The 12993-nt window shown below is 46.4% G+C and overlaps 1 protein-coding gene across 2 annotated transcripts in view; it reads right to left on the bottom strand.

The window, feature by feature from the left end:
• Nucleotides 1-12993, bottom strand: part of ELK4 (ETS transcription factor ELK4) — a 21606-nt gene extending 8613 nt beyond the window's left edge. Inside the window, exons 1-5 of one of the 2 annotated variants that reach the window (XM_071768315.1) lie at nucleotides 12731-12993; nucleotides 4151-4366; nucleotides 2718-2746; nucleotides 1820-2612; nucleotides 671-787 (exon numbers count right to left, since the gene is read on the bottom strand). In XM_071768315.1, the coding sequence (XP_071624416.1) occupies nucleotides 671-787; nucleotides 1820-2612; nucleotides 2718-2746; nucleotides 4151-4357 (1146 nt within the window). In that variant the 5' untranslated portion in view covers nucleotides 4358-4366; nucleotides 12731-12993. Of the gene's footprint in view, nucleotides 1-670; nucleotides 788-1819; nucleotides 2747-4150; nucleotides 4367-12730 lie in introns of both variants that reach the window. The other variant, XM_071768314.1, reaches the window with a different exon arrangement.

The following is a 12993-nucleotide window of genomic DNA, read 5'->3' as shown; positions in this document are numbered from 1 at the left end:
TAAGCCCAAAAGACAACAAGTTATATTTTACCCTTTGCCTAAGCACACTCAGGCAAGAGATGTGGTTATTCCAATTCCAAAGGGGGAGGTGAAGCATGAGTAATCACAACTAAAGGATTTTTAAATTAAATTTTTTCTTATATATTAGTTCAAAGAATTATTTCTCAAAAACAGTGAAGCTGAGAAATTCCAAACAGCAGAAGAGAGCAGAATACAGAGATCATAAGGAACTTATTGCCACAGTCACACACAACCTCCCTTCTTACCAGAGATTTAATTAATGCCTTTCAACAGAAGAGGCTTTTAACAAATGATTAAAACAACCAGTGGAGTAGAAAAATTTTAATTTCCAGGAAAATCTCAGCTTGTAAAGTTACAGGGAGGCAATTTTTACAGGAAGGGCAGACCTAAAAAAAAATATAATAGCCCGGCCTACTATTAATTTAAAACATTTCTGAAATAGCAACATTTACAACATACTTAAATAAAACTGGGGAAAAAATGGTATATTATCTCTCTGAAGCTAATGTAGGGGAGGGAGAAAACTGAAGCATCCCGGATTTGTTTCTACATCAGGTTTTTTGGGGTAACTGATCCCTGCAGGTCTTCTGGGGATGCTCTGACAAGTGTGGCTGAAAGGGAGAGCTTGGCTGAACTTGCTGGCACTTACCTGAAAGAGTGTGTTAGCACCTTGCAACCTGGCAGGACTGAGAGGAGCCACGGGGCTGAGTGTACTCCAGAAGTGAATACTGGAGAGCAAGGGGCTCGGGGTCAGCAAAATGGGAGTCTGGAAAACACCAGGAGATGGGTCAGCAGTGCAAAACCTGCACTGGAACACACAGCACCTGTAAACCCAGCTGCAACCCTCCCAGCAATCTGTAGGAGATTTTCAGGAACAGATTTTTTTTTTTTTTTTTTTTTGAAAAAATCAGCCCATGAATTTCCAAAGAGCAGAGAGTGGGCAGCAGCATGGTCTGGGTGACACTGACAATGCAAGCCACAACAAAAGACATTTCCACCCAGCTTCAGATTGTTCTGGATGTTGCAGGTTCACTGGCCAAATGCTGCAGAGGACATCAAAAGAGCAACTGCAGTTGATTTTTTTCCCTGCCTTCAGCCATTTCAGGTTTTGATCAGCAGTTTCCCTGCAGTTTCACTCTAATTCCAATTTATTACAGGAAAGATATTAAATATATACAATTTACAGCCTGGTTGGGTTCAGTTCTCTTTGAATTTTCCATGAGGCATAAAAGCTCTCCTTTCACCCCAAAATTAACAACCAAATCAAGCAGCTCTTCTTATTGCTTTTAAGTCACAACACTCAGGTCTTAAGTAAATGGCTACAAAATCGAAGCTGCTGAACAGACACCTCACGTGGCTCTATTATTTTATTTCTTTTCAGCATCAGCCTGGAGGATAAGGGCAGGGTTTAGGGGTTTTGAAATAATTCAGTATCAGCCTGGCAACCTTTACAAAGGATCCTGCCAGTGCTGGTTTGGGTCTTGCCTCCACATGCCAGTGCTGCACAGACATGCACAGCTGACATACCACTCGGGCACACAGCTTGGGCTGGAAGCTAATACCCATTCTGAAGAAAGTTTCTGTTTTAGAAGAAAAAAATGGGAGTGATATCCTGAGTTTCAGGACTCCAATCTCCTGAATATTCATTTTCCACTTTCCTTCCCTCTCTGTTTTAAGAGAGAACGTAAGCACTGTTGTTACCGAAAGCAAACAACAGCAAAAAAGAATAATAATAATAATAAAATAATAATAAAATAATAATTAAAAATACACACCAACAGGAAGGGAGCTTGCTTACCTGAGAGAAAAGTGCTGGAGTAAGAGAAGCAGTTGGGAGAGAAGGACTCAGAATCCCCAGAGGACTTGGATCGCTGCCGGTAATGACGAGCGTAGGAGCCAACTCCAGCCCTTTGGGTTTTTTAGATCTGGAGAGGTGATTGGCAAATTCCTTCTCCAGCACAGAGGAATCCTGCTCTTTGGGCTCTGGGGATTGATGCTGAAGGCTCTGAGCCTGCTCCAGCTGCTGAGAAGCCACGGATTCTATGTCTGTGTCAATGTCCAGGTCAGGGTTGGAGCTCAGGGGTGGCGATGGGGGGGTGGAAGGAACTTGCAGGGTGGGAGACACTGAGGATGATATGGGTGGGGTTGGGGTGAAGCTGGTGCTTAAGTTTGGCAAAGGTGCTGGAGCTTCAGGGACAGTTAACTTGGGCAGCACGAGGGTCTCCAAGGTCTGGAGAGTTTCTTCTGATCCCAGGGGAAGAGAGGGAGCAGTGGAAGTGGCAGAGGTGGCAGAAGGGGCAGAGACTGCTGAAGTGGTGGAGACCATGGGGACAGAGGAAGGCTTTTTGGAGGGCATGGTTACAAACTTGATGACAGAAGGGGTTGGATCCTGAGCAGGTTTCTTCTCTGTCAGCTTCTCAGCTGGATTCTCAATCTTGATGGACCTGAAGAGCTTCACACTGGAAGAGTTCAGGGAGTTGAGAGTGAAGGAGGAGTAGAGTCCTGAGTGGATGTAGTCGTTGCGGCTGGAGGATTTAGCACACGACTGAGACTTCTCCTTCCCACAGTTTTCCACATCCTTTGGAGCACTGCTCACTTCTGCAAAACCAGCCAGGTCAGGGTCTCCTTCAATCCGGCCCACGACAAGTGGATCCATATTTAAAATCTCTGGGTAAGAAACAAACTTGTACACAAACTTCTTCCCGTTCACTTTTTTAATGATATTCTGTGGGTAAGAAAATATAAATATTTAGGCCTCCTTCAGATTTAATTCCTTCCTACGAACACTGCTTAAAGTAGGCTGAGGAATTAGATACATGATAATCTTTCATCAAAATTTGTTGGTTTTTTTTTTTTTTTAAAAACACACACACTTGCAATGCAGTTATGCTCCCCAAGTATCATTTTCAGACCTCCCAGAAAAAACACTGAAGTGAACTTAGCCTGACAGTAAATATACAAACAACAGCCTTAAAACTGCCAAGAAATTCTGTTTCAATATATTGAACCAATAAGAAAAGCTAAGAAACAATCAAATCCCCACTGCCCACATCAAAGATCACTGGCCTGGCTACAGCAGCTATAATGGAACAGGAGAACCTGCAGAATTAAAGCTCAGAGGTCTGCAGAACTGCAAGCTAATACCTCAGATCAAATCATCTTCAGTCTTAATAAGATGATAATAAAAGAAAATAAGTAGCTGAACCAGTCAGCAGCAGGCAGGCTCATCAGCTATTTCAATACCACAGAACAACATCTGTTGAACTCGTTCTGCTCCTAAGTGAAACACCAGACACAAACCTGGGCTTAAGAAGATTCTTATTTATTGGACAATTATTGCTGTGACCTTTCAGTCCCAAGTCAGATTTGTGGCACCCAGCAATAAACTCCAAGCAATGTACCACCTGCTGCACACTGACAGGTTCTGCAGAAACTCTGTTTTATTTTTTATCTCATACACCCACACAGTAACAGTTGTGGGATAAACAGCTCCTTGAAATGAAGGTAAAACTCCCACACTGGGGTTCCAGTTCAGCTTTTTGACACTACCTGTGCACTAATGAAAGGTTCCACTGAGTTATTAGAAGACATATGCTAAACATGAGGAGAGTCTTACTGGGCTGAACTGGCTGATCCCATTAGAGCTTCAGTTCTGAATTCATGGGAGAAAAATACTTTGGGCTGCTTCACTGAAAATCTTTAACAGCCCCTAAACAGAGACAATTGCAGAGAAGATCTCAAAGTGGTGCAATATTCACCATTTTAATCACCAGAACCATTCTGCTGCTTTAACTGGAGTTTTGAGGATTTTAACCCTGGCAAGGGAGCATATTTTTGGAAAGGGGATCAGGATTCAAAGGCAGATTCGTATTAACAAAGACAAAGATCAGAGAGAATGTGTTGCACAAAGGTACCTAGAACCTCACAAAACAACCATGGAGGAGGGGGAAGTGATAAACAAAGGGAAAAAAAAAAAACCCAAACCTCCAAACATAATCTAATACACCTTAAGTCTGGGGACAAAATGACACCTATCCCCTTGGAGAGAATGAAAAAGGCAACAAAGCTCATTAGGCAGAAGCTGGTAAAGAGGGATAAGGATTTGAGGTGGATTTACAGCCTTTGTTACCTTCACATAATAGTATCTGAGTGCACGGCTGAGTTTATCATAGTTCATGCTGGGTTTGTTCTTGCGGATCCCCCAGAGCCTGGCAACCTCCTCAGCCTGCAGCAGCTTGAACTCCCCGTCGTTGGAGGTCCAAGAGATGATGTTCTTGTTCTGAGGCTCTTGGAGGAGCTGGAGGAGGAACTGCCAGAGGGTGATAGCACTGTCCATAGCAGGAAGCTGAAATGCAGGAGAGGCAACAGATTAGGAGCACTGCGTTTTCTTCACCTGCCCCTAGAAAGGGGGGGGGGGAAGGGGCAGAGATGTTATTTCCAAAGGCAGCAAGAGTAAAAAATTATTAGTCACCAGTCGTGAGAGATGTTCCCTGCAGAACAGAGAGGCTAAGAGCCAACTGCTCTCGTCTCCTCCCACATGTCAGTACTTTTCACATGGGTTATATTTAGCCTCATTTAACTAAATCAGGTCACTTTGGGTAAGTTGCAATGAGTCACTACCCAAAAAAATTTTTTTCTCAGTTGTTCCATCTTCACCCACTCTTGACTTGTACTGCTGAGAAACAGCTCAGGTGCATCCAGGTAAAAAGCAAACCACCCCCTCACCTCCTCCTTTCTGTACCTGCACCCACCTCCAACCTTGGGATCTTTCAGACAACAGAGCAGATCAAGTTACCAGAAAATGCAGTGCAGAACCACTCCATTTCCCTTCAGGTCACATTCCCTCTGCCTCTTTGTGAGCAGCTCTCTCCATCCATCCCCAATCTCCTCTCTTTCCAATCCCCTCTTTCCCAGGTACCACCCGGGTCCTTTCTAAGAAAGTAAACATGAAAGTAAATTAAATTATTCCAAATGCTGCCTTTGCTTTTTCTTTTGATTCCTGCCCTGTCTGACCTACATCAGCCAGCAGGGCTGAGACTTCCCAGGACTGGTACCTGTTCCACCATGGTTTGCTTGCCCTGAAGCTGTGGGTGTCCAAGTTCAAGGACAGAGAAGGCAGGACAGAGGGGTTTTTCCTTGACCAGACCTGACTAAACAAAACGTGACTTCCACAGGTCTGTTTAAGCAGAACACTAATAATCCTGTCTGCACAGGAAGGGAAGTATAAGGTACACCTTGAATTAAACCAGTTAAAATTCTATTAATTCAGCATCCTGCATGGATTCTCTTACTCAGGAACACAACAGCTTCTCCTGATGCAGCTTCAGCTTCTTACAGTGCAATAAAACCAAACCCAGACACTCTGGAATAAGGAGCATCACAATGAATTACACTAAAACTGTTTTGATAGGTGTAATTATTTGTTTTCCCCCCACACAGCCAAACCTCAATAAAGGCAAACCCACGGAGCACAGGGGAGAATCTGCAGAGCCCAAATTCCCAAGCAGCAGAAGCTTCAAAAAAGAGGCAACAAGAGCAACTCAGCAAGCAGGACCAACACCCATGTTGTTTGAAGTCCATGTCTGCACTGGGATAAGTTTAAGATTCAGTCAGGACTGCCAGTTCATCTTCCTTCCCAAAGCCTTTTATTCCAATCTCATTACTGCCCAGCACTTATCCAGCCCTATATAAGGAAGAGAACTGGTCTTCATGTCAGAGCTTCAGGACTTAGTCAGCCCTGTAAAAGGATTGTGCTGCAGTTTACACAGGACTACACATTCCTATTTAAATAAGGTGCCCCAGGGCAGGTGCTTTTTTGGGCACAGCTCATTGCATTTAACCTATTTTTAAGAATACCTGCATAATGGCAGCCTTGCATGACTGCACAGGGATGTTCCATTGATCAAGTCAGTTAAATTGCTGCAATTACAAGGCACAATCTCAAAGTGAAGGACACCCACACCACCCAGTTATGTTGGCCTGAGGTGCTTTCCTTGGTAATTACTGCACACGTACAACTCCATGCTTGCCTCAATTAATTGCTTGGTACTCTAAGAAAACATCAGTGCTGTGCTGGAGACTCTTCCCACACAGCACAGGAGAACTGGGGGGCCAAGCAACCACACTGAAACTTTTCCAGGACTTCTCCAAGATGTGCTCACGTTCGCCAGGAAGATTTCCACACCTGGAGCCTGACTGTCCTCTTGGGATGGAGGATGCCCATCCATGGGCAGAAGAACTGGATCCCACCAGCCTGCAGAGCTGGCAATCCCTGGGAGCTGTGTGAGCAGGGAAGGAGCAGGGAAAGCCAGGGGAGTGAGCAGTCCCACGCTGGGTTGCTCAACAGCACTTTCAAAAGCCAGAAGCAAGACTGCAGCAAACAGCACTGACTGGTGCAATGGGAGGCACCCATGGAGAAATTAGATTAGCAGCAGAATTTCAGCCTGGCAAAGGCTTTTTTTTTTTTATTTTTTTTTTTTTCTCCTTTATTTCTTTTTTCCCCTCCTAAAATATCCAGGCAGATTTCATCCCAGAATGTAAATGCTGTGATTTCATGGGGCTGCTCCAGCTCAGGAAGAGCTCAGCACTGCTGGGATCTCAGAGCTCAGCACTGCTGGTGCTGTCACAGAATCATGGAATCGTCTGGGTTGGAAGGGACCTCTGGGATCATCAAGTCCAACCCTCTCTCTCTCTGCTCCCAGGTCACTGCTGGTTTTGAAGATTAAAGATGCACAACACTGACAGCACCAAGGGCAGAACACACAGTGACCAAAAGGATGGGAGAAACAAGATTTTTATAAAAGTCACCCTTCCCATGGAGGAGCTGTGTTGTTCTGAGGAATATTTACCCAAAGAAGACCTCATACTGCCTAAATCCCAAATAATTCAGCTGGAAGGCTCCTTCTCCCAGGGGCAGAATCACAGTTACACAGTGTCAGACTGCTCAGCTTGCTACTGATGGCTCTGGAGTTCAATGCTTAGGGTGGTCATGATTCCATCCATCCTTTGGAGGGCACACTGCTTACCCCCAACACCCTCAACTTTAAAAAGTCTTATGCTAGACACACTAAAAACAGGGTAGAGAAGTTTTATTTATTGCTTGGCTGATGTAGAAGAGGAGCAGAGAGCCCTTCAGAGTTGTTAATGGAGAAGTTTCATTGCACAGGAGAATGAATGTCCCTCTTTTTTAAGGAATATGACATCTACAGGAAACAACAGAGAAACAACTCGATGCAACTGGTAGTAAAGTTTTTTCTGAAGATTCTACACAGGCAAAGGAAAACCCTGCCAGCTGGTTAAAGCAATGGGACCTTGTCCCTTCAGATTCCAGGAGAAAGCTGTAACTGGAAATGTAGGATGTGTATACAGGAGACAGTGCTGCACTATGAATCAGACATGTAATTTAACTTTTTTTATTAAAGTTGCTTTGATACAGCCCAAGAATACATCAAAGAACTGTTGCTTCTGCAGGAAAAAAGCAGGATTAAAAAAAAAAAAAACACCAACCCAAACATCACAGAAAATGCAAAATAAAACCAGTAGAGGCCAGATGAGCATTTCTCTTTGTTTATGGTGAACCAAGGAACACATTAAAAAGCTTCTTCCTTCTTCAGCACCTGGGGCAGAAGCCACCAGTGCCTTTCATGAGCTTTCACCTCCCAACCACAGGACCTGAGCACAGCTCAAGCTCCCTGTGCCCCCAGCACCTTCAGCTCCCATGGCAGGAGGGAGCAGCCCTTACACCAGGACCACAAACTCAGGAGCATCCCCCTCCTGCACTGACTCTGGAAGGATTCCAGGAGATCCTCTTGTCCTTTTGGATCAGATACCCAGCAAAAGCCTCTCCAGAGATGCTACAGCCCCACTAATCAGAGAAACTGAAGAAATCAGGATGAGGACAGGAACCCCTTGTCCCACTCCTACTCTAACAATGGGGAGATGTTACTTCCCTGGTGATTTCTGAACATCATTTTCAGCTTCTTTCAAAACCAGGCCTTCCTTCAGGAAAAGTCATCAATCTCCTAACACAGCTCCCCATCAGCAGAAAAAGCCCAGCAGTCTGATTGCTCTTTCTTCAGGATGAATACACCAGTAATTCCAAGCACACCACTGCAAACTGTCTCTTGGCTGAAGGTTATTTTCCTTGTAAGAGGCCACGGAGGAGGGAAAAAGGGCTCATGTGAAAAGAGAGGGAGGGAAGCAGGCAGAGAGGCAACGCTGCAGATGGTGAGAGCCTTTCCCCTTCTGCACCATCTGAGTACAAGGAAAAAAATAGTTGCTAGAGGCAGAGGGCAGTTATACTTTGTAATGAGCATGCTAAAATAGAGCACTATTATTGTCTTGAGATCTTCTCCAACGCCTACAGATGACCCTTGAAGTCTACTGAGAAGCTGCCAGAATTTGGCTGCAGCACCCTAAACACAAGCACTCTGCAAACTCCAGCTTCCTCGTGCTGCTGCAGCTTTGTTTTAAGCCTTGACTTCAGCTAGCTTTGGGTTTACAAAAAAAAAAAAAAAAAAAAAAAAAAAAAAAAAAAAAATAAAGGAAAAGCCAGGCCATGAGATAGGTTATCTCCAGTGCCATCTCCTCCTGCATCCCTGCTCCACGCAATCCATTGGATCAGAGAGCCCCAAGGCTTTGGATCTTCTCTGGAAGGAGAGTGAGCAATCAGCAGCTGGCAGGGCAGGCAGGAGGAACAGGTTGGGAAGTGGCACAGGGTAATCCCTCCCCGTGGCCAGCAGCTATATTTCCTATTGCAAAACCAACTCCAGGCTTCTCCTGCTCAAAAAGGAGAGGGACACCTCGCTGGGACAGAGCCAGCCCCAGGAGGTAGCAGAGGAAGGACCAAGGAGGATCTGCACTATCCCCACCTCTTCAAGGTCTTCTGGCAGATTTCCTGGGCTTTGACTCAACACTCAAGTCATCTTTCACCTGGGTTTGTTCCAAGAGCATCTGCAGCCTGATGGCTTCCACAGATGGCCCAAAGCAAGCAGGCAGGTCTGAGAGAACCCCCAGAGCAATGAGGGATGGTGCAAAGGAAGGAGAGGATGTCCCAGAGACATCCCACAGCGAGGACAAAACCATCACCACCACGTATTTAAACTCTGGATACAGATGTCCAGGGATTTACACAGAGGGCAGATGGCACAAGGTGACTTTGGAAGCAGCACAGAGGTGAAAACGTGGGGAGACACAGAAACCTCTTCTCAGTTTTAAAAAAAAAAAAAAAAAAAATTAAAAAAAAAAAGGCAGCAACAGTAACTTTGAAATGGTGCTCAGGATCTGACACTTTAGGGTTCAAGTCAGGCCAGCAGGTGAGCAAATGAAGTCTTCAGACAATTCCAGGAAAGCAGGATTTGCTGGGTGTACAACACAAGCACTCTGCACACAGCAGGCAAAGCTGAGCTGCCAAAACCATTCCCCTGGTGCCTTCTTAACAGGGCCCAGTGGCCACGGGGTGTGAACAGGAGGAATCTGGAGACAATAACTCCTGCCACCCTGTGCAGTGTTGTACCTGTGGACACACAAGGCTTGGGGAGCTGCTCCAGGAAAACAAACAACAGAACAAGGAAATGTGTGGAGGTTACAGGCAAAAAATCCCTGTTCAAAACAGGGGCAACTTCAAAGCTCCATGAGGTTTTGCAGTCTCTTTGTCCAGGTAATTAAATTAATTCCTCCTATTCCTTTTATTTTACCAACTAGACAAAGAGGTGTAACACTGCTGATGAGGGGTCTAATTAAGTGGTTATCAACACCCAACCAAACAACAACTCCATTAGCACAGCACATAAAAATAACCCATTTACTACTAAACCCCTTAGAAAGTGTTTTCAACCCCCTGGGACTGCAATTCATCTGCAGTAGTACTTCAAAGACTTTAGAATTTTTTTTATTTTTATTTTTTTAAGAAATTTTTACTCTAATTTTAGAGTCTGCTGCCCAACCTGTCTGAAACCAAACCCCAGCCTCTTCAGGGTGCTAGAACCCAGCTACTGACCTGCTGAAAACCTTGCAAGGGTGCTTGGTCCTCTTCCAAAACACAAAGGATCATTCTGAAAGTACTTTACCTACCATCTCTATCCCTTGTTTTATTAGCTTGCTTCCCAAAGAAATCTGAATTACTAATTATAACCCTGCTATGTGTAAAATAAACTCACTGCTCACAAGAAATCAAACCCAAGATGCAAACTTCTACATCTGCAACAAAAACTCCAAACCCTGTCAGCTTTCCAAATAGTGATTAAATTCTAATTTTTCTAATAAATATCAAAATCAGGCAAGAATATAAAAAAAAACACCCTAGACTAATAAATTCTTGCCTTGTGCTTTGACTCTGGAATTCACTGCACCCAAACCAGCCAGGGAAATCTCCCTGTTCTGCAGGAGAGGTCGTGGTTATTGAGGCAGGAAGCTCCTTGGAAGGAAATGCTGAAGGATGTGCTCATGATAAGAGCTGCTCCAGAGGTTTTTTTTTCATTGCCTAATCCCATTCCAAGTTTGACAGTTGTATTCACTCTAAACAAACACAGCAATACATTCTGGGCTCAAAAATTGTTACTTTACAACAGATTTTTGGGGGTTTAGGAGCAATTTGTTGCAGCTTTTTAACTCCTGTTTGAGAAACAAATATTTGCTTTCCTAAATATTTTCTAGGCTCCATCTTTCAGGGACCAATAAAACTTCCTGTGCCAGCAAAAAAGCAACGGGAAAGAAGCCAGGGGCAGCCACACTTAGGGCTGAAGACTCAAGTTGGGAGAAGCAGATGAGCCAAAGAGCATTTTCTTTTTTTAAATCTCAATACAGAGGCAGTGGTGCCCCCCTCTGTTAACCAATGTGGTTTTGACTTGCACACCTGGACACTTCAAAATGTTTTAACCTGTTTGAACAGGGGATTTCAAACCACAGCCCCTGCACCTCCTCCAGATCCTACAATCAGCCTGATCCTCCAGCCCTGGGTGAGCATCATCCCAGCACAGAGAGTTCTGTGGACAGCAGACCTCATTTCCTCACTTTTCTGTACTTTGATGAAGATTCTCCCTTTTCTACCTCTTTTTTTTTCTAAGAGAGTGAAGAGAACACGGGAAGGTTTAGGACAAACAGAATGGGAAATTTCCAAATGCAGCTCTGCTCTGGGTTGGTTTCAGGCACTGTGATTCTTTCCACATAAACCATAAAAGCCTTTATTGCTGTGGAAGCTCTTCTCTAAGCTGATTACACTTGCTTCCTCCTTATCTGCCACCACAATGGGTCGAGGGGATTGTTTACCAACAGCAGATTAAACCCCACAGGCACCAAACATCTCCTGAAAGTAAAAGCATCCCTTGTGGGACAGCAAGGGCCAGGGCTGCACATCACCCCAAGAGAGCAACCCCCCCAACAAGAGGTTAAACCTTTTACGTGGCTCCTAACTTTTTAAACGAGACTTCCTTTTCATCCTAGATGGAAAAAGGTTTCCTTTAATAATGTTTATAATACACGCAGCCCCGTTGCTATGGCGACGGAACAACGATTCTCTACAAACAGGCGCTAAGACCCTAAAAATAAACAGGCCGACAAAAAAAAAAAAAAAAAAAAAAAAATCAAAAAAAAAAAAAAATCAGGAACACGCAGCTCTGTCAGGCAGGCAGTGCCTGGTGCAGGCAGCCTGGTTGTTCTCCAGCTGATGGAGATAAAGAAATGCTAATGCCTGATCCTACACCCACTGAGCACCACGCTCCCTATTCCCCAATTCCTCAGGAAAAAAAGCAAAACCCTGGAAACCCCCCCATGGGCAACGGGGATTCTGACACCCGGTGCTGGGAAAATGGGGGTTGTGAAAGCAGTGCCCAGGCAGCTCTCCACGCGGGTGTGTGGGCAAGAGATGCCCCAAAAAAAAGAATAAAAAGTGGAGCAGCAGGTATTTGCATACTTTCTCCGTGGCCTCACGTATTGATGTGGGCAGGAACCCACCCGTTGCACAAAGAGACGAGTACACGAGTGTTAAAGAGAAAAAAAAAAAAATAAAAAAAAATAACGCACACCAAAAAAAAAAAACAAAAAAAAAAAAAAAAAAAAAAAAAAAAAACAAAAAAACAAAAAAAAACAAACCCAAAACCAAAACAACAACAAAATAACCCCCAAACAAAACAGTAGCAGAGTCGGGAAGTAAAAAAAAAAAAGAAAACCATCCCAGCACCTGGATCCCAGCCGCGGCTCGGAGCTCGGAGAGGGGAGGGAGGCTCAGCCCCAGCCCGGGGGTCCCGGAGGGATGGAGGGAGGAAGGGATGGATGGAAAGAGGGATAAAGGGACCCCCCGGCCCCCGCCCGGCCACGGATGCGGCTTCACCCCCCTCCCCGCGGCCCCGTTGCGGAGCGCGGGGAGCGGCCCCGGGACCCCGCGGATCGGAGCCTCAGAGCCCCGGCCCCGCAAAACCCCCGCTTCCATTTCCCGACTTCCGGACACGGGCGAACCAACCCCGCACCCCAACACCCCCCGCACCGCAACATCCCCCCCTCTCCCTCTCCCGCACACCCCCGGGACCGGGGATCCCGCATCCCATCCCGGTCCCTCCGCTCTCCCCCCCCCTCCCCTCAGGCACCGCCGGCCTCGCCCGCTCCCCCCCCCCCCTTCAGCCCCTCGGGGCTCCCCCCCTGCCCGGGCCTCCTCAGGGTTCTCTCCCGGCCCGGATCCGCCCCGCAGTACCGGTTGGGCCGAACCTCCCGCACTCACCCAGGAGGAGCCCCGCCGGTCCCCGGGCGCTGCGGTCCCCTCGCGGCGGGCAGGTGCTGGGAGCGGCTCCCCCGCCGCCCTTCATGGCCGGGCAACCCCGCGGCGAGCCGGGCACCGGAGCCCCATCCCGGGCGGGAGGAGCCGGGAGAGCAGCGCAGGGCAGCGGTGCGGAGGCGGCGGGGGGAGCGGCGGAGCGTTACATGGCGGGACGCGGAGCGCCAGCCCCTCCGCCGCGGAGCCTCCGCGGCCGCCGTACCCCACAC

The sequence above is a fragment of the Heliangelus exortis genome, chromosome 25, assembly GCF_036169615.1.
Source record: "Heliangelus exortis chromosome 25, bHelExo1.hap1, whole genome shotgun sequence".
Classification (NCBI taxonomy): domain Eukaryota; kingdom Metazoa; phylum Chordata; class Aves; order Apodiformes; family Trochilidae; genus Heliangelus; species Heliangelus exortis.
The sequence above is the reverse complement of the archived record's forward strand: the minus strand, read 5'-3'. Positions and strand labels throughout refer to the sequence as shown.